This window comes from Pseudochaenichthys georgianus, unplaced genomic scaffold (genome assembly GCF_902827115.2).
Source record: "Pseudochaenichthys georgianus unplaced genomic scaffold, fPseGeo1.2 scaffold_1206_arrow_ctg1, whole genome shotgun sequence".
NCBI lineage: Eukaryota > Metazoa > Chordata > Actinopteri > Perciformes > Channichthyidae > Pseudochaenichthys > Pseudochaenichthys georgianus.
This window is the reverse complement of record NW_027262137.1, coordinates 8853-31657: the sequence shown is the minus strand read 5'-3', so window position 1 is coordinate 31657 and position 22805 is coordinate 8853. Positions and strand designations below refer to the sequence as shown.

General features: G+C 41.0%; 1 protein-coding gene and 1 long non-coding RNA gene across 2 annotated transcripts; one reads left to right on the top strand and one right to left on the bottom strand.

Moving 5' to 3' along the window:
* Positions 1-736: 736 nt before the first annotated feature.
* On the bottom strand, positions 737-12590 carry LOC117440789 (parkin coregulated gene protein-like). Its single transcript, XM_034077024.2, has 5 exons — positions 12430-12590; positions 10560-10688; positions 8687-8858; positions 3648-3797; positions 737-965 (listed from the first exon to the last, which is right to left on the bottom strand). Exons 1-5 carry the CDS (start codon positions 12496-12498, stop codon positions 808-810), a joined length of 678 nt encoding a protein of 225 aa, XP_033932915.1. The 5' UTR covers positions 12499-12590; the 3' UTR covers positions 737-807.
* LOC117440790 (uncharacterized) lies at positions 10684-22391 on the top strand. The gene is made up of 3 exons (XR_004551314.1): positions 10684-10774; positions 17136-17223; positions 22142-22391. It is a non-coding gene; the product is annotated as an uncharacterized lncRNA (long non-coding RNA).
* Positions 22392-22805: the final 414 nt, after the last annotated feature.

Below are 22805 nucleotides of genomic sequence, written 5' to 3'. Positions count from 1 at the left end.
TTGTAGAGAAGACAAAATGCAGATGTAGAACAAGAGTTTATGAAAAGACAGGCCTGCATCTTAATAATCTTACCAAACCTCTTTGTTTTACCTCCCAGGCTGCATTAGCGCCTTTCCAATGAAAAGCTTCCAAGTGAAGAGATAACGGCATTCGGGTTTCCGCACAAAAAAAGTAAACGACTCAATATTTTCAAAATTGTGCATATATCTAAAGTGAAGCTCTGGCGGAAATGCGTCTCTTGACACATTTTTGAAAGCTTGCTTTAAAAAGGCAAAGAATGTAGCGGGAGCAGTTTGAGCCGTTTCTGTGGACCTGACACTTTGTATTCCTTGAAATGGTGTCGCTGTGCAATAGAAGCTGCTGTAGCTGACGGAAATGTAAGCTGGCAACAGCTGCTGTTCCCTGTGAAGTAGTAAATAACTCACTTTTTACAGTCAACAGTCTGCATCAAGCAGAGGAGAGCGTTTGATATTAAAAATAATGTAATTTTCAATTTATACATGATGAAAGAGTCCCATTTTTCATCTGACGCATATCGCTGTTTGAAATAAAAGTCACTGTGCATCGAGGGATTCTTCATCCGCAGCTAAATAAATCACGAAAGCAATGAAAAAATGAACAATGCATGGCTAATATATTAAACATACTGTTGTATTTCAATGAGGAACATCTGTTCTGTCGAGCTTCCATTTGTATTAATAAGTGATTGTGATTAATACACAGATACAGAAAGGGTGACTTGTACTGCATTTAATATACTAAATAATAGAGGGGGTAGACTCCACCCCCCCCTCCACTCCCCCCGCTCAGACCATGCAGGACTGGTATGTGGGCACCATGTACTTAATGTTGATGAAAGCGTCTTTTCCTCCGTAGCGCTCCAACATCATCAGAGTCTCCTTGATCAGCTCCCCGATGTTCTGCCTCCTCTGCTGGCCGTAGACGACGCCATCTCCAGAGTTGACTGGGGACAAGGAAACAGAGTCAGACAGGAGAGAAACACAGATGTTCCAGCTCTGGCGGGGTCACTACAGACTGCAAGGTTGATGTCGGGGCTCAGAGCACCGCCTGTGGCCACGGCGCGGTGTTTTGCTGCAAAGGCCATCCTTCCATCTGACTTCAAACCCAGTGGACAGACTGCATTTAATTGACTGCTCTCACGCCGCGGCCAATTGGGACCGAACAGCAGCAGCGTTTTTTAACTGTTCAGCTGAAAGTTTAATGAGGCAGGCCTGCAGAGAGGCGTAAAGGACACAAGCATTGACCTGGACTCTCTCCACAGGTAGGAATGTGTGTGTTTATGATTTTGCATTTTTCAGGTGTTTTTGTGTGCAGTAAATAACAAAAAAAGACAATAGCGTAATACACAAGTGGCCAATCACAATACAGAAAGAAAGCTGCAGAACCTCTCCTCCCCCAGGACACACCACACACACACACACACACACACACACACACACACACACACACACACACACACACACACACACACACACACACACACACACACACACACACACACACACACACACACACACACACACACACACACACACACACACACACACACACACACACACACACACACACACACACACACACACACACACACACACACACACACACACACACACACACACACACACACACACACACACACACACACACACACGGCACTGGGGGCTCAAAACACTTTTCACAGGGAGGTAAATAGAGAGGAATGAGGCACACACACACACACACACACACACACACACACAAAGGTTTGCTTGCCAAAAGAGTCCTGTTTAACAAAAAGAGAGTGGATTTATTTTTTGAGGCTATAAAACTAAACGAAAAAAAAGCGTTTTCCTTCCACTCAAAGCATTCGTGGTACGAGTTGGAAGAGAAAATAAGTGACGCAGAAAATGAAGAGCAGCACTTTAAGGAGGGCCGCTCACACTCTTCTTTCTCTGCTAATTAGACCTGCGGAGAGAAGGAGACATTAAGCCTCTCAACGACTTCTTCCTAATACTCCATCCTCTATTCCTTCTCACTCTTTTCTAATCGCTCATCTTGCCTAACGGACTCACCCCCCCCCCCCTCTCTCACTCTCCATCTCCTCTCCACCCATCTATGCAGCCTTTCCGAATAGCTCTGCATCCAAACTCGGGCTGTGTGTGATTCTCCAGCTACCCACAACACAGGCGTCTGCACCCTACTAGTTAGCGAAACCTTAAATAGCATCTAAAATGCAGCCATGTGCGCTATAAAAGAAAAAAGGCAAAGCAATCAGAGAGGAATGAGTGTGTGGATGTGTGTTCTCGGAGCAGGAGAGTGGTTAAATAAAGAGTTGGGTCACTTCTACAGTCTGTGTAAAGACAATACAGGTCCATCTTCTTCTTCTTCTGCAGTGTGAGTGTTTGTATTGGTGGAGGTTAAAAAGCCAAGCCTGTTGAGAGCCACCCTCTGATACGGTGAAAATGAGCAGCCAAAGCCAGCCCAGAGGGAGAGCTTGGCCTTCAGACTCGAGAAGACAGGGAGCCAGGGAGGGGGTGCGGCTTGGGAACCAGAAAAGCACAGACCCGCAGGTAGACAGACCCTGTAACTACCAGGCGGAGATAAAACTATTCCTGGTGGGGTTCAACGGCCAACTGCTGAGCGTGCGCTGCGGCGGGGGAACTCACGCTTCAAAGCGGTTTAGGCGATTGATTTGACAGCTAATTTACAGAGGAGATTTGCATACGGCCACGCGCTAATAAGGGAGGCTTTCCTTCGCCATCCTTTGTCTTTCCTCCACTATCTCCTTTTTTAGACCTCAGCAAATAGTAAAAGATAATGTAAGCGAATTAAAGAGACAAGAGATTCAAATTGGATATTGATTAAGAGACTAAAGCCTTGTGTTTTCTCCTGTTAAAGCCTGTGTTTAAATGATTGATTCGCAATGTCACTCTCCACATCCTACTGTGCGGTGCGGTGAGCGGCGTTTGGCATTGGCTGTGCCTCTAAGCCGTCAATGGTCCCACATCATGTCACACCATGCTAAATGCTTTGACACAGCCACACAAAGAGCCCTGCCTATCGGATGCCAATCTCCCCAGGTCTTGGTGTCACCCAGGTAGAGGCTTTCAGGGAGAGCAAGGACAAAGTCCCCCTCCTCAACAGCACGGCACAATTCAGCATGACTGACAGCAGAAAGGACAAAATGGAGCTTCTCTGTCAAGTGGATGTTAAAGTGGTGGGAGGAAAAGGAACAAAAAGATTCAGGGACAGGCGAATACATTGGATTTCACAGAGAAAACACAAGGTAGAAAACCGGTTGCTTTCTGCCTGCATGTCAAAAGATGCACAGTCAAAGAAAATAGACACTTGACATCTGCACTGCATTTCACAAAACTGAGCAGCTCTGTGGAATCAGCTGTTTTGACCAAACCACAGGCTAAACACTGCACATGGATACTTGTCACTGCCTTTCACAGGCTCGTAACCATTTGCTGTTAATCAACTCACTGACGTAGGAGCAGTCCTAGCACCAGAAATGATTTATAACACAAAGGGCGTTCTTACACATCCACCACACACTCACTGCCCCACACAAAGAGCAGAGCCCTCGTCATGCTGACACACCATCTGCCCGTGAATTAACACTCAGCCATTTGTTACTCACTGTTTATGTTCTTGAAGATGTTGAAAATGGGCAGGATCTGTCTGAAGTACGGCACCAGAGCCTCCCCCACCGTGCCTCCGGACATCACCAGCTGCTGCAGGACTTTCAGGGTGTTGCAGATCACCTGTCGGTTCCTCGTGTTCAGAGCATCTAGACGTGGGAACAGGGGGCAAAGGTCAGCGAAAGCGGGCAAAAAGGGAGGCTGCGAGGAGAAACAATCTGTCACTTTTTACATCAGATTTATGGGTTGTTTGTTCAGGCAGGAGCAGGTACAGTAAATGTGGAGCGATTCTGACAACTGCACTTCTATGGTACAAAGGAGTGGGCTTAGCACACACACACACACACACACACACACACACACACCACACACACACACACACACACACACACACACACACACACACACACACACACACACACACACACACACACACACACACACACACACACACACCACACACACACACACACCACACACACACACACACACACACACACACACACACACACACACACACACACACACACACACACACACACACACACACACACACACACACACACACACACACACACACACACACACACACACACACACCTTGACCCCTACTCACTCCCTCTACCTTGAAAGCATTTCCTTTACAGCTGGACTTTGATTTAGAATGGCTTCTCTGCAATCAGTGATTTCAAATGCACAAGGGAGCCAGAGGTAAGTGAGAGCCAATCACAGGGCTATTTGGCCTACAGCTGCACTTAACTCCGTCTCCCACTGATCGAGAGAACAAAAGGGAATGCTGGCGTGAGAGATGGAGGGCTAGAGAGATCAAGAGAGAGAAGGAGAAAAACAACAGAAGACAAATTGTCAGACGGAGAGATGAAGAGACGTGACAGGCGTAGGGCAAAGGGTTAGAAAATAACTGTGATTAGCAAGTGAGACTGACATATTTGTCTGCTTCTTTACGCTGGTTTTATTTGTGCTTTTTTAAGGTTTTTTATGCGAGCTTCTGCATGAGTGCTGGTAGTCCCATGTGCAGACTGTCAGCACAACCCAAGTGTGAACAAACAGGCCAGTGCTAGCTATTAATCTTCATGAAACTGTCATCTGATGCCTACTTTCACAACAAAGAGATGCTAATGGCATCACAGTGTGGTTTTTGTGCAAGTAAGCAACAACAATAACAAAACATTTGAAAGACATTATAAGCAAGATGTCTGAAGAAAGAGTCCTCACAAAGAAAACAGATTATGAGCAGAGACACTGATTGACAGAGAGAAGAAGAAGAGTGTGTTAATAGGTGGGTGTGAAGAAGAAGAAAGAGGGAGAGAGCTATTTGTTGTAGAAAGCACTAGAACAGAAAAACTAAACACTAATTGCCTGAAATCAAAAGGCTAAATAAGGTGCTTTTATTTTAATTTTTTCAGATACATGACAACAATATAGTTTTATCCTTCAATAGTGTTTTATTGTCAGACTTTATAGATTTGTATCTTCACAGTCTAGTGTATATTCTCTACTTTTTAATGAAGTTTTAATTCTATTTTGAGATTCTAATATTGTTTGTTTCATCTATGTGCAATACCTTGTTTTAGTTTTTTATGCTGCTGCAACGCAAACATTTCATAATTTTGAATCAATAAAGTACCTCTTATACCGATGTATACCTGAAGCAAAGATAAAAGCTCTCTCCTTCATTCCATTTCTTTTTTCTCTTTTGACACCTGACTTTTCAAGATGGCTGGTCACAGTTACTCTCACAGAACAAATGGCCGCCCAACACGAATTGAAAAAGCATAAGGGATGAAATGTGTTTACTCTTCAGTCATGTTGATAATGACAACGCTCGTTGCCACAAGTGCAATGAAGTGTCTGATTTACAAGCAACTGGGAGACAACGCTACTCATTTGGTTCAGCGCCTGTTCAGTCAACAACATCAATTCACAGAAAGGCAGTCTTCTTCTGCCAGTCCTCCATCTTCCACAGGGAGTGTGTCCTTCTCTTCCATAGCAAGTCATGTTACTACGGATTCAACAATACTGACTTTTACCCCCAGCACCACGGACTGAATGAGAGAAGACTGCCTAAGAGAAAGACAACAACAACAACCCTTGTGCTACAGTAGAGCACTCAGATTACAGCAACATGTGCACACTGCCTTTGTCAAAACAGCTCATATGCAAATACAAAGCTCTCACAAGCACACACACAAGTCACACTGATACACACGCAACTATCCGGGCATGCACACTGAAACGTTAACAACGAAATGTCAGCTTCAGTCATGACCACTGTGCTGAAAGGAAAGCTATAACATGTCAAACTAGAAAATGCATTTCTTGCAGAAAATGCGTGCGAATGCTGGAAACTGAACATTTATGGCTGAATTTAGCTGAAAATGCAGAAAAAGCTGAATATGTTATTAGCTGAATAGTAGCTGCTTTTAGCTGTGTTTGAAAGAGTGTGTGTGTGTGTGTGTGTGTGTGTGTGTGTGTGTGTGTGTGTGTGTGTGTGTGTGTGTGTGTGTGTGTGTGTGTTTGAAAGAGTGTGTGTGTGTGGGTGTGTGTGTGTGTGTGTGTCTGTGTTTGAAAGAGTGTGTGTCTCTGTGTTTGAGAGAGAGAAAGTGTGTGTGTGTGTGTGTGTGTGTGTGTGTGTGTGTGTGTGTGTGTGTGTGTGTTTGTCTGTGTTTGAGAGAGAGAGAGAGAGTCTGTCTGTCTGTCTGTGAGAGAGAGAGAGAGGGGTGTGTGAGAGTCTGTGTGTGAGAGAGAGAGAGAGAGAGAGAGGTGTGTGAGAGTCTGGTGTGTGTGTGAGAGAGAGAGAGACGCTGTGTGTGTGAGAGAGAGAGAGAGACTGTGTGTGTGTGTGTGTGTGTGTGTGTGTGTGTGTGTGTGTGTGTGTGTGTGTGTGTGTGTGTGTGTGTGTGTGTGTGTGTGGATGTGTGTGTGTGTGAGAGAGAGACTATGTGTGTTGTTGTGTGAGAGAGAGACTGTGTTGTGTGTGTCTGTGTCTGTGTGTGTGTGAGAGAGACTGTGTGTGTCTGTGTGTGTGTGTGTGTGTGTGTGTGTGGTGTGTGTGTGTGTGTGTGTGTGTGTGTGTGTGTGTGTGTGTGGTGTGTGTGTCTGAGAGATATTTTAAAAAGTATAACATATTTTGAAAAGGTTGATAGTTTCCCATCATGTGTTGAAAAGGCTGAATAGTTTGATATTTGAATGGTTCCTGCAGCTGAAATTAGGCTGAAGGAGTTACATAAAGATATTACATGTAAGTAGTAGTGATTGAATGTTTACAAACACCTGTGTGTGTAAACCCAGAGATCAGAGGGTTCCATGGTGTCTGCTCTGATTGGATGATGTGACTCACGTGTGTGTGGCTCCAATCTGCCAACACCAACACCAACACCAACAACCAACAACCATCTGCAGCACTGAGTCCCATAAGAATGCATTGAGGAGTATATCTGACAATTTTGCCACCTGTTCAAAAACTATGGCTCCTATAAAAAAAAATGACCAGACCGTGAGCATCAGGGGACCCCAATGAACTGATATATGTTGTTTTTTTTGGTTTTGTGTGTAAAATGTGCAGATGGGAGCAGTTTGTCTAAAGTGTACTTCTCCCTGCTCTGAAGAAAGATCCGGAACAATTTAACATGGCAATCAATTGGGAGCTAGCTGGACTTTTTCTCTCTTCATGCCCTCAAGAGGCATTTTGTTTAATATATTTTCTTAATGTTTTCTTATTTTCCAAGCTAGGAGAGGTTTTCCTACGTTTTCCATGAAAACATATGTCTGAGGAGTGTAGGGTTTGGGAATTATGGCAAGTTTAAAACATTTTTGGGGGAGAATTTTGAGCTGTCCTGCACTCTGTTTTGAGATCAAAGCACTCTAGAGTTAACGAGCTGCTCCATCCACTCTAATGTTAAGATCTGGAAAAGGCCTCTCTGCCAAGCTCCAAACTAATTCCAATATCTCAAAAAGTTGAAAAGATATCAAAATTATTTTATACAAGTTTTATAGCTGAAGGTATTGTGATCATTTGAAAGTTGGAATGAAGTGTCTGGCTGAAATTATGTGGAAGGAGATGCATTGGCGCAGTGGATTTGAAGGCATCTCCCATTGACTTCAATGTTACAAAAATAGTTTAAAAGCTGAATATTTCAAAAAGTATGAAATATTTTTGAAAAAGTTGAAGGTTTCTTATCAATTGCTGAAAAGGCTGAATAGTTTAATATTTGAATGGTTTCTTTAGCTGAAAGTAAGCTGAAGTTATGGAGAGCTAACATATTGGCTGATTTGAAGGCTCTTCCCATTGACTTCAATGTTAAAAAAAGAGTTTAAAAAGCTGAATATTTCAAAAAGTATAAAATATTTTGAAAAAGTTGAAGGTTTCCCATCAATTCCTGAACAGGCTGAATAGTTTAATATTTGAATGGTTTCTGTAGCTGAAAATAAGCTGAAGTTATGGAGAGCCAAAGTATTGGCTGAAATAATAAGAGGAAGAATAAAGTTTTTTTGAAGCACTATAGTGGAATGCAGCATTCGCACTAATCAACAGGTGGGTGAGAGGTTGAGGGATAAGACACTTACAAATCTCATCATATTGCATTATTGAAACATTTGTATATGTGAATGTAAGAAAATGACTAGAACATTGTTCTGTGTCCATTGAGAGTTTGTCTTTGTCTCTGTCAGTGGCAGTCTCTCTCTGTGTGTGTGTGTGTGTGTGTGTGTGTGTGTGTGTGTGTGTGTGTGTGTGTGTGTGTGTGTGTGTGTGTGTGTGTGGTGTGTGTGTGTGGTGTGTGTGTGTGTGTGTGTGTGTGTGTGTGTGTGTGTGTGTGTGTGTGTGTGTGTGGCCAGTCACGTGTGGGGACTCGCCTCCCTTATGGGGACAAATTGGAGGTCAAATTGCATACCCACAAAGCTGCATTTAGGCTCACGCTATGCGAGCACCTTTCAGTGGCTGGGCACCACAGCAGACACACACTGGGTTCCTCTGGAGTGGAGCTGTGTTTTGTGTGAGAAAGGGTGAGAGCAGACTCACTCTTTATGGGGATGATGAGCTGGGGGATGACGGGCAGGATCTTGGTGCCGCCGTGCTCCAGCATGTCATGGACCCCCTGGCGGGCGAAGAACTCATACGGATGCTCCGTCTCACATAAGCCGTTAAAGAACAGAGGCAGGTAGTGGTGGTAGTCCAGCTTCTCAATATCCACCTGAGGACAGATATTAACATTCACATTACAGGCATTAGACACTTTAATCCAGAGAGACAGACAACAGGAGAGCTTTTATTCTTTGCTCAAGGGCATTCGTCATGGTTGTTGATGGGGACATTAGCTAGCAGCAGGGATGAACTGTGTGTTTGCTGGTCTCTCTCCCTGCCAACTAAATCAAATATCACCGAGTGAAATGTCCAAGAGTTTTCAAGGAAATCAGTTATTGCCATAAAGCTCCCTTTTATTATTTGCCCTTTCCCTTTGTTTGTCCTTGGCTTTGCACAATATCTAGGGCTAAAGCTCCTCTTGCAGCCATAACCTTACAGTAAACACACACACTCACACACAGTCACCCTGAAACACCCACGCACACAACAGTGGGGGGACAGCTGTTCGGGAGATCATGACACAGCGGCATGTGGCATCTTGTGGTCTGACATGTTAACACCTGTTTACACCATTCGCAGGACAGACAGAAAGGGAGGCGCACACACACGCAATAGATTAAGACATTCGTCCATTTAACAGGCGACGGGCAGGCTTTGATGTTGTTTGGTTGAGTGTGTGGGTACAGCGTGACACATTAAAGTGAAGTCTTCCATGTGTGTGAAGCCATCAGAGGAAAGCCACTCCAGCACACTGGGCTGGAGGGAACAGTTCACCCAAAGGAGGCTGTTTTTGAGCCTTATGTGTGTTCTAAACATCATATAAAATGTCCATGTGGCTATGGCTCATGCAATGTCTGTCTGGCTACTGAGGGTGTATTTCTAATAGGGGTATTAGCTGTGGCACTGCATCCCAAAGGCACTATTGTTGAGAGAGGGGTTAGAGGTTGAATGGGAGATACTGTTTTTCATGTAATGAAAGGTAATCCCTTTGGTGTGGAGGCAAATAGCCCGCAGCCGCAGCCAAAACACACACACACCACACACACACACACACACACACACACACACACACCACAGCACACACACACCACACACACACACACACACACACACACACACACACACACACAACACACACACACACACACACACACAACACACACACACACACACACACACACACACCATACACACTGTGAGGAGCCTAATGGCTCTGTGGAGGCTGCGCATTGAACACACACACATGCAGTACACACAAATACATACAATTAGTCTCTTTGGTTTGGCTGCGCCTGCCCTGAGTTCCGATAGAGGTTGTGATTGACGGATTCTGTGATTGGGGCTGTGAGACGGTGGAGCCTTCAAGTGAGCTAATCTACAGCGCCTCCTACAGGAGAGCAGGCCACATTGGACCGGTGAATGTGTGAGAGACTGTCGTCATCATCACCTTCCGTCAGCTGACAATGATGACTGTAATTGAGTCTACTATTCAACCACCATGACTGCTTGACAGCAATGGGGGGGGAGAGACTACTGTGTGTGTGTGTGTGTGTGTGTGTGTGTGTGTGTGTGTGTGTGTGTGTGTGTAGTTATAAATAAAAAAATATTTGCTGACAATTTTCTTCATTGCCTGATAGATGTTTTCTTCTTCTTTGCCAGCTCAGATTTGTATTATTAAGAGGAACTTCGCCCATTCACATTCCGACACACAACGTTCCCTGATGGCGAATGTTGCACCTTAGACTTTTGCTAATGTCGTGTGAAAACCACAAGCATTAGTCAAGTCTTGGGAAATGGGAAGCGTTCTTACCCTCCATTGGCTGCCTTTGGCGTTACGATGCAGTGCCATCGGGAAATCCCCGCGCTCGTAGAACATACGAAAGGTGTGTGATTTGGTAGGGCGCTCTCGGAAAGCCCCTGCAGCCGGGGGACCCACCACCTGCTCAGACACGAAGGAGAAAATGGGGAAAAATGAAGAGAAAGGAGCAAAACGGAGACAAAAACTGAATGAGGCATACACAGCAAGTGAGAGTGTTGTTTTATTAAATCAGAATTGACTGTGTTTTCTCCTACTAGAATATAATCACTCCCACTGCCTCTACTTTAAAGTAATTCAGGGAGACACATGTGCCTGCTCCCATGCTCCTCTAAGGAGAGCAAACACAGATAGTGTGTGATTGTGCTGTTCAACCATTGGTCAGACATTAAGGGGGTACAAACGCAAATCCCGGCAATTTCTAGCGGAGCCTCCGCACTTTCGGCAGGTTATTCTCATGCTGCTGTTAGTCTGGAGATCAACAGACACTAGCGACCCGCGCATATGATTATATAATCAGACAACGTCCGTTAAAAAACATTATTACATGGCTTTGTTGAATACTCGATTCTGATTGGTCAATTCAAAACACGTGACACGTTTTTAATCCAGAACAGACAGACCGCTGTCAAGGATTTATTGACCGTTGTTAAGGACGCTCACATCTGTACAAAGAAATCCGTTCGATTGAACTGTATACAGTTTGGCTGAAACTAACTGACAAGACAAGAGCGACAAGAAAACAGCAGAGAAGTAACGGGCAGAAACCCTCCTTTTACGCAGCGGTCCAGACATAGGTCAGACGGCGACACATATTCAGTTGCCAGTTACTTTGGCATTAGGGCAGGGATATCTAGATACTTCCCAAGGTTTGACATAATGAATTGTGCTACTTTCAAAGCAAGCAAACGAATTTTTCAAATCTGTAATCAAAAAGCTCCTCAAAAACGCTATCGAAGCAGTTCCTGCCGTTGCTACGTTAGTTCAAACAGTAACAACGGACTATTTTTCTTAGCGGATGCATGTCAATTTAAATACATACAACTATTTTTCAAATCAATAAAATCATTTTCTAAATCCACAAAAGCATTTCAATTAATATTGGGAGTCATGTCGTTACTTTGTGAGAATGTGGCCATGTAATAAGCGGGGGTGCAGCATTATCCATGAGAGACGTTCTGCAGAGGAGGGGGCGTTTCACCGACGACAGGTGTTCTTACTTTTATGTAGCTGACGGAGAATTTTTACTTTACACGACACTGTTCAACACTTAATTCTGCTTTACTCTTTAACTAAACAACCGCGGATGTCTTGAAAGACTCTTTCACTAAATATTTTTGAAGATATCCGCGTTCTTGTGACACGTAAATACTCTGCGCTTCCTATGTTTTGGTGCGGACTGCGTTCACACCAGCAATGAACCGATCCAGAGTTCGCAAGCAAGCGCTCCGAGACCACCTATTTTAGCGGACCAGAGTCCGGTTGTTTAGTTCACTTAAGAGGTCTCGGACTGCGTTCACACCGACCCAAATGAACCGCACCAAGCTGCTAAACGCACCAGGGTTCGATTCAAACCGGACTATACAAGGCAGGTGTGAACGCACCCATAAAGTAATGCATGCGAACCTTTATTACCCCCTCGAAAGTCCCTGCTAGAGAGCAGGGACTTTTTTTATATCCGAAATATGAAATTACATCCATGAAAACTTCCACAACAACCTGTGAAATGCAGTAAACACACCAAACAGCAGCTGTCAGTCGACTGTTTCAATAATAACAAAGTCCAACTGCTAAATACTACAACTGCTGAAGCTAACATTTACCGATATTAGCTAGCTAACGTTAACAACGTGAAATAACTCACCACGGAGTTTTTCATGGTGGCCTTCACGGCCTTCACGGCCTTCATGGTGCTCTTCACTTCCCTCGACATATCCTGTCTCTTCTCTTGGCAATGTTTGAATACTTTTGTGGGCGGCTCTCTAAACCTGACGCGTTGTTGCTTTTCGTACTGGTTGCTAGGCAACTTCAAATACACTTTGGTCTGGTTGCTGCGGACACGTGTGTTTCCTTGTTACCATATAAATTGTAGGGCACTGCTGAAAAAAGTGCCGTTATTATTCCGTAAAGGATAGCTGGGTGAACAAAATAAGTTTCACACACTGGACTGTATATTCTTTGCTCTTGTTATACAAAAATAATAATAAAAAACATAACAAGGAACTATTTTTTTATTTCATGACAGGTGTTTATTATTTTAGGATCAGTGGGTCTATTTATGTTTTTTTTTGTCATTTAATATTTCCTTTTCAACAAAAGTGGCACTAGTATCTTCTGATAATATGTTATACTTTAAATCCACTTAGCATACACTTTAGTTTCTTTGTTTGCAGAGGTGCAATGTATAATGAAGGTCTGAAAGCAGGCCAACAGATTTTTTGTAATAGCAATATGCACAATAACATTCTCTTATTTGGTGCAACCAGGCTATTTTAACAAATGGGCTACAAATTGTGAAGAGATAAACTAATGACCTCACACAGGATGACCTGTCTTGTTGTACAGGGCCACCACACCTGCATCAGAGACACAAATAATTGATCCCTTGCCCACAGCTCATCATTATACTCATGCAGCAGATCCTCATCCTGAAGTAAATACTTAATGATGCTCTTTGTCTGGCAGGTGGACCAAGGCCTTGACTCTCAATAAGCTGGTTAGAGAGCAGCCTGAGCTCTGAATCATTCCAATTTAGGGATGTGGCACTTTAATCTTGCAATATCGTTTTTGCCTCTGGGACTTTCTTGGGTGAACTGGTGCAACTGTTATTAATCTTCAGTGCACAGGCATTTCTCTAAAAGCCCCTATTTGTTTTGTATGGCTCCATTGAGAGAGGAGGGTATAGCAGCAGGGAGGGAGACCTGTAAACAAGGTATGCAGGGAAGGCATACCTTGTTTCCCCCTCTCTGCTTCCCCTCAGAGGATTACAAAAAGGAAGAGGGGTGTTTTCAGAAAGCAAACTGAGCAAACTGGAGCGTCAGCATGCATTCAGCTGGACTGAGAAATGATTGTTCAAACAGCACGGCACTATCTCACTCCTGTGCTCGGAGCAGGCAAGCTGGCCCTTTGTGAACTGTCCAAACAGATATTGCAGGATGCATAAAATACAAAATATATTGTTAGCAATCTGAGTGTTATGTGTACAAAGTGTGAACTATGTGTGTATATATGTCGCTCTGGTCGGGCAACATCTAATTTTCTTGCAGCTGCCTCATGTCACATGTGTGGTATTCAAATTGACGGTGGCACAATCATTTGCACTTTCTGCCGCTAATGAGGTTTTTTTGTCGACAGTATCGGAATATAAGTGCAATACATAATGCTTTGATGGAATACTTGTTATTTTTCTGCATTGCCTTGGCCTTCATCATGGTGTCCATGTTTTGATCTGCAGCTCATTTGCTGGGCCACCTTCAGGCTTGGCAACCATTGTCCACTGTAAGGGAAACAGCAATTATGATATCAATTAGAGCAGAAACCAGTACGCAGAGGACCCAGAGGGGGCCGGCAGAAGAATCTCAGCAGGAAAAGGATCGCAGAGACTTGCTGCACAGTGTGTCCCCCCCAATTACCACGAGGCAAGACAAACAGCCATTAGACTTGACCATCAGGCTGTAGGGAACACCACCAGGGGCTGTTAGGTTTAACAGTTTGTCACGATGTGAAAGTTACACAAAATGTTCAAAATATGTTATGTGTGCAACAGTTATCAAGGACTGATGTATGCTTGGTTGCCTACTGTTACGCGTTTAATAATATTTAAAAAATGAATATTTGATCTTAGATATCTTCAATGTCCTTTAGGAACACAACAACAGAGATATTAAAGACTAATAACAACCCCACAGTTCAATAAATTCTCTTTAACAGCACTTTTCGGTTTAATATAATATTAGATAAACATAATCAAGTCTTCCCAAAAGTGACATTATTGGAATATTGTGGCGATTTGTTATGAAGTGTCTCAATTCATGTATTAGTGTTCAGCATATTACATGAGGTTGCTTGCACAGAAGCCATAGTGTATTTTTCTGGCACCTACCAAAGTAAATCCTTTCATCAGTCAAGCAATTAGGTTTCTGAACTGCTTTTAGTTATTACACCTTGATACTTGTGCTTTACAAACCCCTGACTACCATGTTAGTTTATTATTGCACCTGTTATGCCTCGAAACAAACTCACACCTTTACAATTTTTATTAGAACAAGGACTTTGGTGACCAACTTCACCAGCACGGGTCTAATCCAGCTAGAATAAGTGAAAACACCTGTCGGGTCCACAGGGTCTTTAAACATTTAATATCGAATTTTGAGGAATTTGGTGCTCAATAAAAAATGTAAGTGGCAATGTGGAATACCTGTTCACATGAGCTGCATTTAACCTCTCCTACAGGGTTCATAGAATCTTAATATACAGTCAACGATTGTAAAATCTCCTCGTTAACAGCAAGAATATGCACACCTGATCAACGGCTTTAACTTTGAGAGCCAGTCAAAAACACTGCTGTCATGTTTATCGTGTCAGACTGTTGTTAACATTCACGTGTTTACAGTAGCACTAACTGAGGGCTGTAGAGTCAGTGGAGATACATGTTGATAGGTTATTTACTGGCTTGGGTCTGAGGTGTCAGAGACGAGGGAACGCTGGGTCTAAGCTGTGTAATAGAAAAAGAGAACAGTATATATGCCTCAGAATATAGTATTTAATATGTTATCTTTGAGGAATTCTGTGAGCTTTTTCTTACTTAACGCTGGAAAATGTAACCAGTCTGACGAGCGAACATCAGTCCCTTGGTTTTACTTATAAAACAGATCCTCATAATCCAAAAAAACTCCCTCTTTGTCAAGTTTGCCTGCTGGACACTGATTTGTAAATTCACACACACTTTTACAATATCTCTATCTAGAAATGTATGAGTAGGCCTACATAAGTCCCTTTGAATCAATATTACCCACTTCCAAAAGGTACCTTCTGGAGCGTTTGATCACTCGATGAATGTATAGAAATGTGTTGATGTCGTTTTTTCCTAAAGGTAGCAAAAGAAGAAAGGAATATAGCGAGCACAGTTTCAGAGCATTAGAAAAAGGCTTTGCAACAAAGAACGTGTTTTCTAGTTCATAGGGATACACGATAGTTATTTTGGTAAGAAAGTGTAATGTAAATAAAGGCTGTGTCTCTTCAAAATGAGTAATCCACAGGGTACCTTAAGGTAATCTACACTCAACTGAAATGTCTTCATGCAATCAGAAAAGTGTCACTGCACCAGGGTAGGGGGTGTACTGCTTTCGAAGGCCGATTTGACTGGATTCTTTATTTTACAACAATGGTGGCAGATGCAAACCTACAGTACTGTGGTTTAATGTTTCTGTTAGAAACATGTGTTTATCCAGACTTTAGCCCTGCTTTCCCCCTGAGCCCTGATAAATCCGAAGGCATAGATCTCTTCAAACGGCAGGGGCATTTGGCGGAATACTTGATATGGGCACAGAGTTGCAAGCCTCACTCACAAAGCCACAGCGTATTGATCTTCATGCATTATAGTAACAATAACAATAACAGTGTGGATAGGAAGGATTTTTATTCTGAATTAACATGAACAAACCCAACATTTAATTGTGATGAAATTAAAGCTTTGTGTTTTCTCAACAGCATCATCTTTATAATCTTCTCACCCTCAAGTTGAACATGTAACATCAATTTAGTCTTAGTTTATGTCTACCGCCGCCCACAAACTTTGCTGAAAACAGGCCTCTACTTTTTGTCGAAATACCAAAAACAAAATAGCCATAAAGTCATTATTATCTTAAACTGAAGATTTAATATGACCTGTGTCATGCTTTACGAAGCAGTGAAGAAGCAAGTAACATGACATAACTATGGAAAAATGTATGGAAAATGTGTTTCCGGAGCATCAGTTAGTACAGATGAGTCTCATTGGAATGTGTTTGATTTGCAGGTTCTTGGTCATAAAGCAAAGATTTGGGCGGTTATTTTACCCTGATTGTGGCAATACATGAAACGTTTTTTATGTATTAATAGTTTTGCTTGTCCTTTTAAAGTTTTTCTTTCTGCTTTCCTATGCAACATGTGTCTATTGTTTAAATGTAGTAACCAATATTTAAATAACAACGGATAGGAGAAGTGCACACTGATAGCCGTGTATCAGATTGGGGAGAGATTGTTTTTGCACAGTTGTTTTGTTGAATATATGTAAAAGGAACTTCTAACTTCCCTTTATTTCAGTTTCCTGGTCTTATACTTCCTCCATTCTCACCTGTTCTTCAATTATAACATTTGATTCATTCTTGTACCTGTTTGCCTGAAGTGATTGTAGCATTTGCTTTTAGTTTATCTCAAAACAACATGCTTGCGTACCTTTTTTCTCCTGTTATTTTTCTATGAGGGCACAGGTAAGCCTCATTCCTATTAAGGAATGTAATAATAGAATACAGGGTAATAGGTTTAAAATATAATCTCAGCAGGTTTTTGTGCTTCTTTTTGTCTTTACAGTACAATCCACGACTACAGAATGGCCCACAACAACAACTGCTATAAACGACTTCCTTGAAAACGTCTACACCTAGAATGACCACAGAAGGTAGGGCCTTGTACAGATATCAAACAAAAATGTTTAAAGAAAGTTGAACAGCCACGTAGGATGTACACTGCTGCACAGTACAGAGGAGTGTTTTGAGCTACATGCTAACATGCACATTATTAATAGCTGAAAACGTCTTCTACTTCTGAAAATGTTTTTTATCCATTCTGTATTCCCATGTTTTTTTATTTTAAGCTCATGGTAGCCTACTGAACACTGAAACAAAGTAGTACCCGGAATTGTGCAACAATGATATAGGTTAATGTCGTGGCCACCAAAATGTATTATTTTGTCACTATATTATGTTTCCTACTTAATTATAGCCATTGCCTATCATGAAAAGACCAGTCAGAAGTGTGGATCAAAATGATTGCGGATCCAAAAAGCTTTGTTATTACAGTTGAGAATATAACACTGTGCCAGAAAAGGAAATTAATCAAATGCTGTAGTTTCTCTCAAAAGCATAATCTTTAGCTTCCACTTCCCATTAACAGCACATGTAACTCCATTTTAAGCTATTTGGGATGTCTTCGTTCATGTTAACCTAATTTTTTTTAAACACAGGCTTGTACTTTCAATACCAGATATTTTAAACAGACATTTTCTTATCTTTTGTACTTACTTAACAGGAGAATTGTGATAAAATCTGTAGAAAAGCTCCCACTGTAAGTCACTGAAAATCCTCTATTGGAAAAAGTAATAAGAAATGTACTTCCAGAATAAAGGGGGATATTTCACATGTGTTCATTAATACTAAACACAAAGTACATATGAGTGTGAGAAGGATCTCATTAATCCTGCATCTAGTCGGTCATAAAGGACAGTATTGGGCATCGATACGTTGAACCTGATGATGGCACTACAGTATATAAAAGGTTATAGGATTGCCAAGAGTCATCAGGGCTCATCCTCTGGGCTGGGAACATGAATGTCTTTAACAAAATTTCATAGCAATTCATCCAATATTTCTTTAGGTATTTTCAGTTTTTACCTCAGTGGTTAATGGACCGACCAACAAAAGACATCGTAATGTCAATATATTCTGTCAGAAACTGTTTGATTTACTCGCTCCTTCATCCTTTCATCATCCATCATTCTGTGTCAAACCAACCCTGTCTCCTAAAAATTACGTTCCCACAGAACTAAACTGCATTCTCAATTACGTTTAGCTAGAAACGTATTTTCTCCCACGTTACGTTAGTTATGAACGTATCTCAAATACGTTTATTTTCTACATATCTTCTAGAAGCATATTTTCTTCCACGTTACGTTAGTTATGAATGTAACTTAAATACGTTTATTTTCTACATATCTTCTAGAAGCATATTTTCTTCCACGTTACGTTAGTTATGAATGTAACTTAAATACGTTTATTTTCTACATATCTTTGCCATTTATTGTCTTGCTTATAATATGATAATTAGTTTATTTATAAATATCATTTAGAGCACACCTTTGAAATCGACAATCGGCTCGATATATGGTTAAATTAAAATCAGTAGGCGAGGCTGTAATTTCGCCAGCTGTTACTCTCATGTGCGAGGCAGAACATAATAGTTTTAACATGCCAAAAAGCTGCTGTGTCGTTTATTGCACCTCAAACATTAAAACAAATCCAGAGTTACGTGTTTCTGTACTTCCTCTAAGAAGAAAGGACAGTAACAGAAGAGCTCTGTGACTTCAGGCTTGATCGCCGTTCAAATGACAGCGCTGGTTTCCCCAAAAGTGGGCGGGGGCTGTAAAGTGAAGTAGATTTACTCTCATCTATTATTCAAAACCATTCTATTTATTCTAACGTAAATTACATGCCAGTGTTTTATCTTTTATTTATTTGTTTTTATTTTAAAATCGTATAATTCGGACTTTTTTTCCGTCTGTGAGGAAAAGAAATGGGGCTCAGAGCCCTCAAAAATACTGAAATCTGTATTTTTTAAAATCTTTTCCTTCTAATTTATTATTTTTTTCTAAATAACACACTGTTATTTACTCAACAATAACACACAATTATCCTTGTTTTTATTTATTCATTTAATTCTATAATCTTGGGCTTTTTAGCCGTAAATAAAGTCACCGGAAACAGACGGGACATTTTGAGCGATACACACCACAAACCCACTAAACTGATTACCCAAGATCCTCAGCTTGAAGCTTGTTGATTGGATGTTTTAGCCGCAATGCACGCTGGGATATGGTGTTGATATGATATGGAGATATGATATCCGACAACGAAAAATAAAATAATACCTAATTCAGAGTGTGCTTGCTTTTCTCTTTGGAAGTCATCACATAACGGCATTGTAATACACGGTTCGGCTGCATTACATATTACACATCTGCCATAATTCTTTATTTATAGAGAGAGACAACAGGAGAACTGCTGCCAAAACTGAATACTTGACGTGGATCATAAAATATATCAACAATTAAACAACATCTTCAATTTCTTTTCACAAAATACGTCTCCTTGCAGTATCAATAGTAATTCGGCTGACTTTATATTTGATCCAATTGGTATATAGGTTATATTTACACCATAACGGTGCACAGCTGATCGAAAAGGACTTGTAGTTTTTAAAGATATTACTGATTTTCTTTGAATATAAGAATCTAAATACTGAGTTGAGAGAATAGTCAGGGATTTGGGTGATGGGAGACACATCTATGGAATCACAATTTATTGAATTATTTTGTTGCATAATCTTATTTGATCAATACATATTAAGAGTACATACTTTCATAGGGGGAAAGTAGAAGGTCAATGATAGAAATATAGAATATAAAAAGTCAAGAAGATACTAAGTGATCTCTACAATAAAACAGTTTAGTGCTGGATGTACAAAGATATTAATAGGAGGATGTGCAAAACAGAAAAACGAATTAACCTTTATTAACACATTAAAAAATACTTTAGGTTAAGGTCTTCTTTAAACAAGAAAAAAGCTCTGGGGGTATCTATCTACAGATGAATATTAAGCCTGACAAAGTACTTAACGTCTAACATATTGCTTTCCTGCAATGTTAACTATGTTGAAACACTTATTTTAAATGATATTATACACATTAATTATACTCTTATGTATGTAGATAGAAAAAGAAATGTGCAGAATATGACAGTTTAATGGTGGAGGTATACAGTACACACATATTGATAGATGTCTGTTGAGGAACCTGCGACCCCAAGTTGTGTATAAGATCAATACACCTTAGAAAACCTTGAAATCTTGAAAGGGATATGCAAAATAGCCATTATACAGTTTTTAATTAACTATTAGTAGAGAATAACAAGTAATGAATATACTTTATAAAGATCTGCAGATAAATGTTTAGTCTTCTCAAGCACCAACTATCAAATATCTCTCCTGATTGTTGGCACTTGACAATCACCTTCCCTGAATTGTATTCAGGTGTAACTAAAGTCTGCTTTAAGGGTTGTTTATATTCCACATCATTAATCAGAATCTGCAAAGTAACTAAACTAAATGTAGTGGAGTAAAAATACCAGGTTAACCTCTGAATTGTAGTGGAGTAGAATTACAAAGTAACAATGAGCTGTCGTGTGGGTATATATTAATGCTGCCCATTATGGATACAAGCGATTTTCACCCATTTAGTAATTACATGTTTTAAATGTGTACACACCAATGTGTTTCCTATTGCCTATAACCTCCAGGGCTGTACACAGTTTAATACTGTCAACTTCTACATTTGGGAAAAACGTCTTTTAAAACTACAATTCCCAGTAGAGACGTGCCATAGAGAAACATGTTGCGAAACACAATAGCCAGCATGTGTAGTTCTGGTGGGGCGTTCGAGTCCAGTTTTGAATAGTCTGCCGTGGTTTCGTTCCATTTCAAAGAGCTTGACGCTCGGCGTAACCTCGGCGCAACATCACGGGGTTTGTCAACGGGACTGTAGTCCCAAACGATAGCTGGGGATTATGGGTAGTGTAGTGTCTTGGGCCATCCTAAATCTCGAAATGTCCCGTCTGTTTCTGGTGACTTTATTTACGGCTAAAAAGCATGCTAAAATGCCCAAGATTATAGAATTAAACGAATAAATAAAAACAAGGATAATTGTGTGCTATTGTTGAGTAAATAACAGTGGTGTTATTTAGAAAAGAATAACAAATTAGAAGGAAGAGATTTTAAAAAAATACAGATTTCAGTATTTTGAATCTCTAAACCCCATTTCTTTTCCTCAAAGACGACAAAACAAGTCCGACATTATACGATTTAAAATAAAAACAAATAAATAAAAAGATAAAACACTGGCATGTAATACGTTAGAATAAATAGAATGGTTTTGAATAATAGATGACAGTAAAATCTACTTCACTTTACAGCCCCGCCCACTTTGGGGAAACCAACGCTGTCATTTGAACGGCGATCAAGCCTGAAGCCACAGAGCTCTTCTGTTACTGTCCTTTCTTCTTAGAGGAAGTACAGAAACACGTAACTCTGGATTGTTTTAATGTTTGAGGTGCAATGAACGACACAGCAGCTTTTTGGCATGTTAAAACTATTATGTTCTGCCTCGCACATGAGAGTAACAGCTGGCGAAATTACAGCCTCGCCTACTGATTTTAATTTATATCGAGCCCGATTGTCGATTTCAAAGGTGTGCTCTAAAATGATATTTATAAATGACTATTATCATCATTATAAGCAAGACAATAAATGGCAAAAGATATGTAGAAAATAAACGTATTTCAGATACGTTCATAAGGAACGTAACCTGGGAGAAAACATGTTTCTAGAAGATATGTAGAAAATAAACGTATTTGAGATACGTTCATAACAAACGTAACGTGGGAGTAAATACGTTTCTAGCTAAACGTAATTGAGAATGCAGTTTAGTTCTGTGGGAACGTAATTTTTAGGAGACAGGGTTGGTCAAACTCATTTGTATTCCTCTCTAGGACAGCTTCCTTCTCTGCAGCTGGTGTCCACACCAGACTACCCAGTCACAGAAGGTCGTACAGTCCACCTGTACTGTGGCCCTTCCACCATACCAGACTCTGTCAATTGGTCCTGGAAACAGTGGAAAAAAGAAGTGGGAAACTCAAGGGATTTGACACTTACCAGGCCAGAGCAGAGTGGGAGTTACCAATGCTTTGCCAACAACACAGTATCTGGCAGAATGAGCTCATTGCACACCGTCTCTATAACTTCCACTCATACAACAGGTTGATGATCTGTTTTGACTCTACCTTTCAGCTCTAAAAGCCTAAATGCATAATTCAGCTCATTGGCTGATTTGGTTTACGCTCACATACTCATAGCTATTTCTGGCCACAGTGGGCAGCTGTGCCAGCAACAAGACGTTGTTGCTAACTAGTTGCTAACATTTAGCAACTAGTTGGTGAATATGGAGCATTTAGAAGCTACAAAACTACATACAAAAATAAGTGTTAACATTGAGACCTAGTTGTACAGGAGCACGACTCAAAATAAAGGCTATGCTGTTTTGTATTTCCTGGATGTGTATATAGGTAACTGGTTTGTAAAAGGATCTCAAAAATATGAAATTTCAGTTTTACATTTCTTGTTCCTATGCGAGCATGCATATTTGAATCAGAAACA

What these genes read in the sequence shown, in the direction of transcription:
- LOC117440789 (XM_034077024.2), bottom strand. Translation starts at nt 12,498, where the DNA reads ATGTCGAGGGAAGTGAAGAGCACCATGAAGGCCGTGAAGGCCGTGAAG. An exon ending in CCACCATGAAAAACTCCGTG is followed by an intron (nt 10,689 to 12,429) that starts GTGAGTTATTTC and finishes GTGTCTGAGCAG; the next exon opens with GTGGTGGGTCCCCCGGCTGC. An exon ending in GCTCATCATCCCCATAAAGA is followed by an intron (nt 3,798 to 8,686) that starts GTGAGTCTGCTC and finishes TCCCACGTCTAG; the next exon opens with ATGCTCTGAACACGAGGAAC.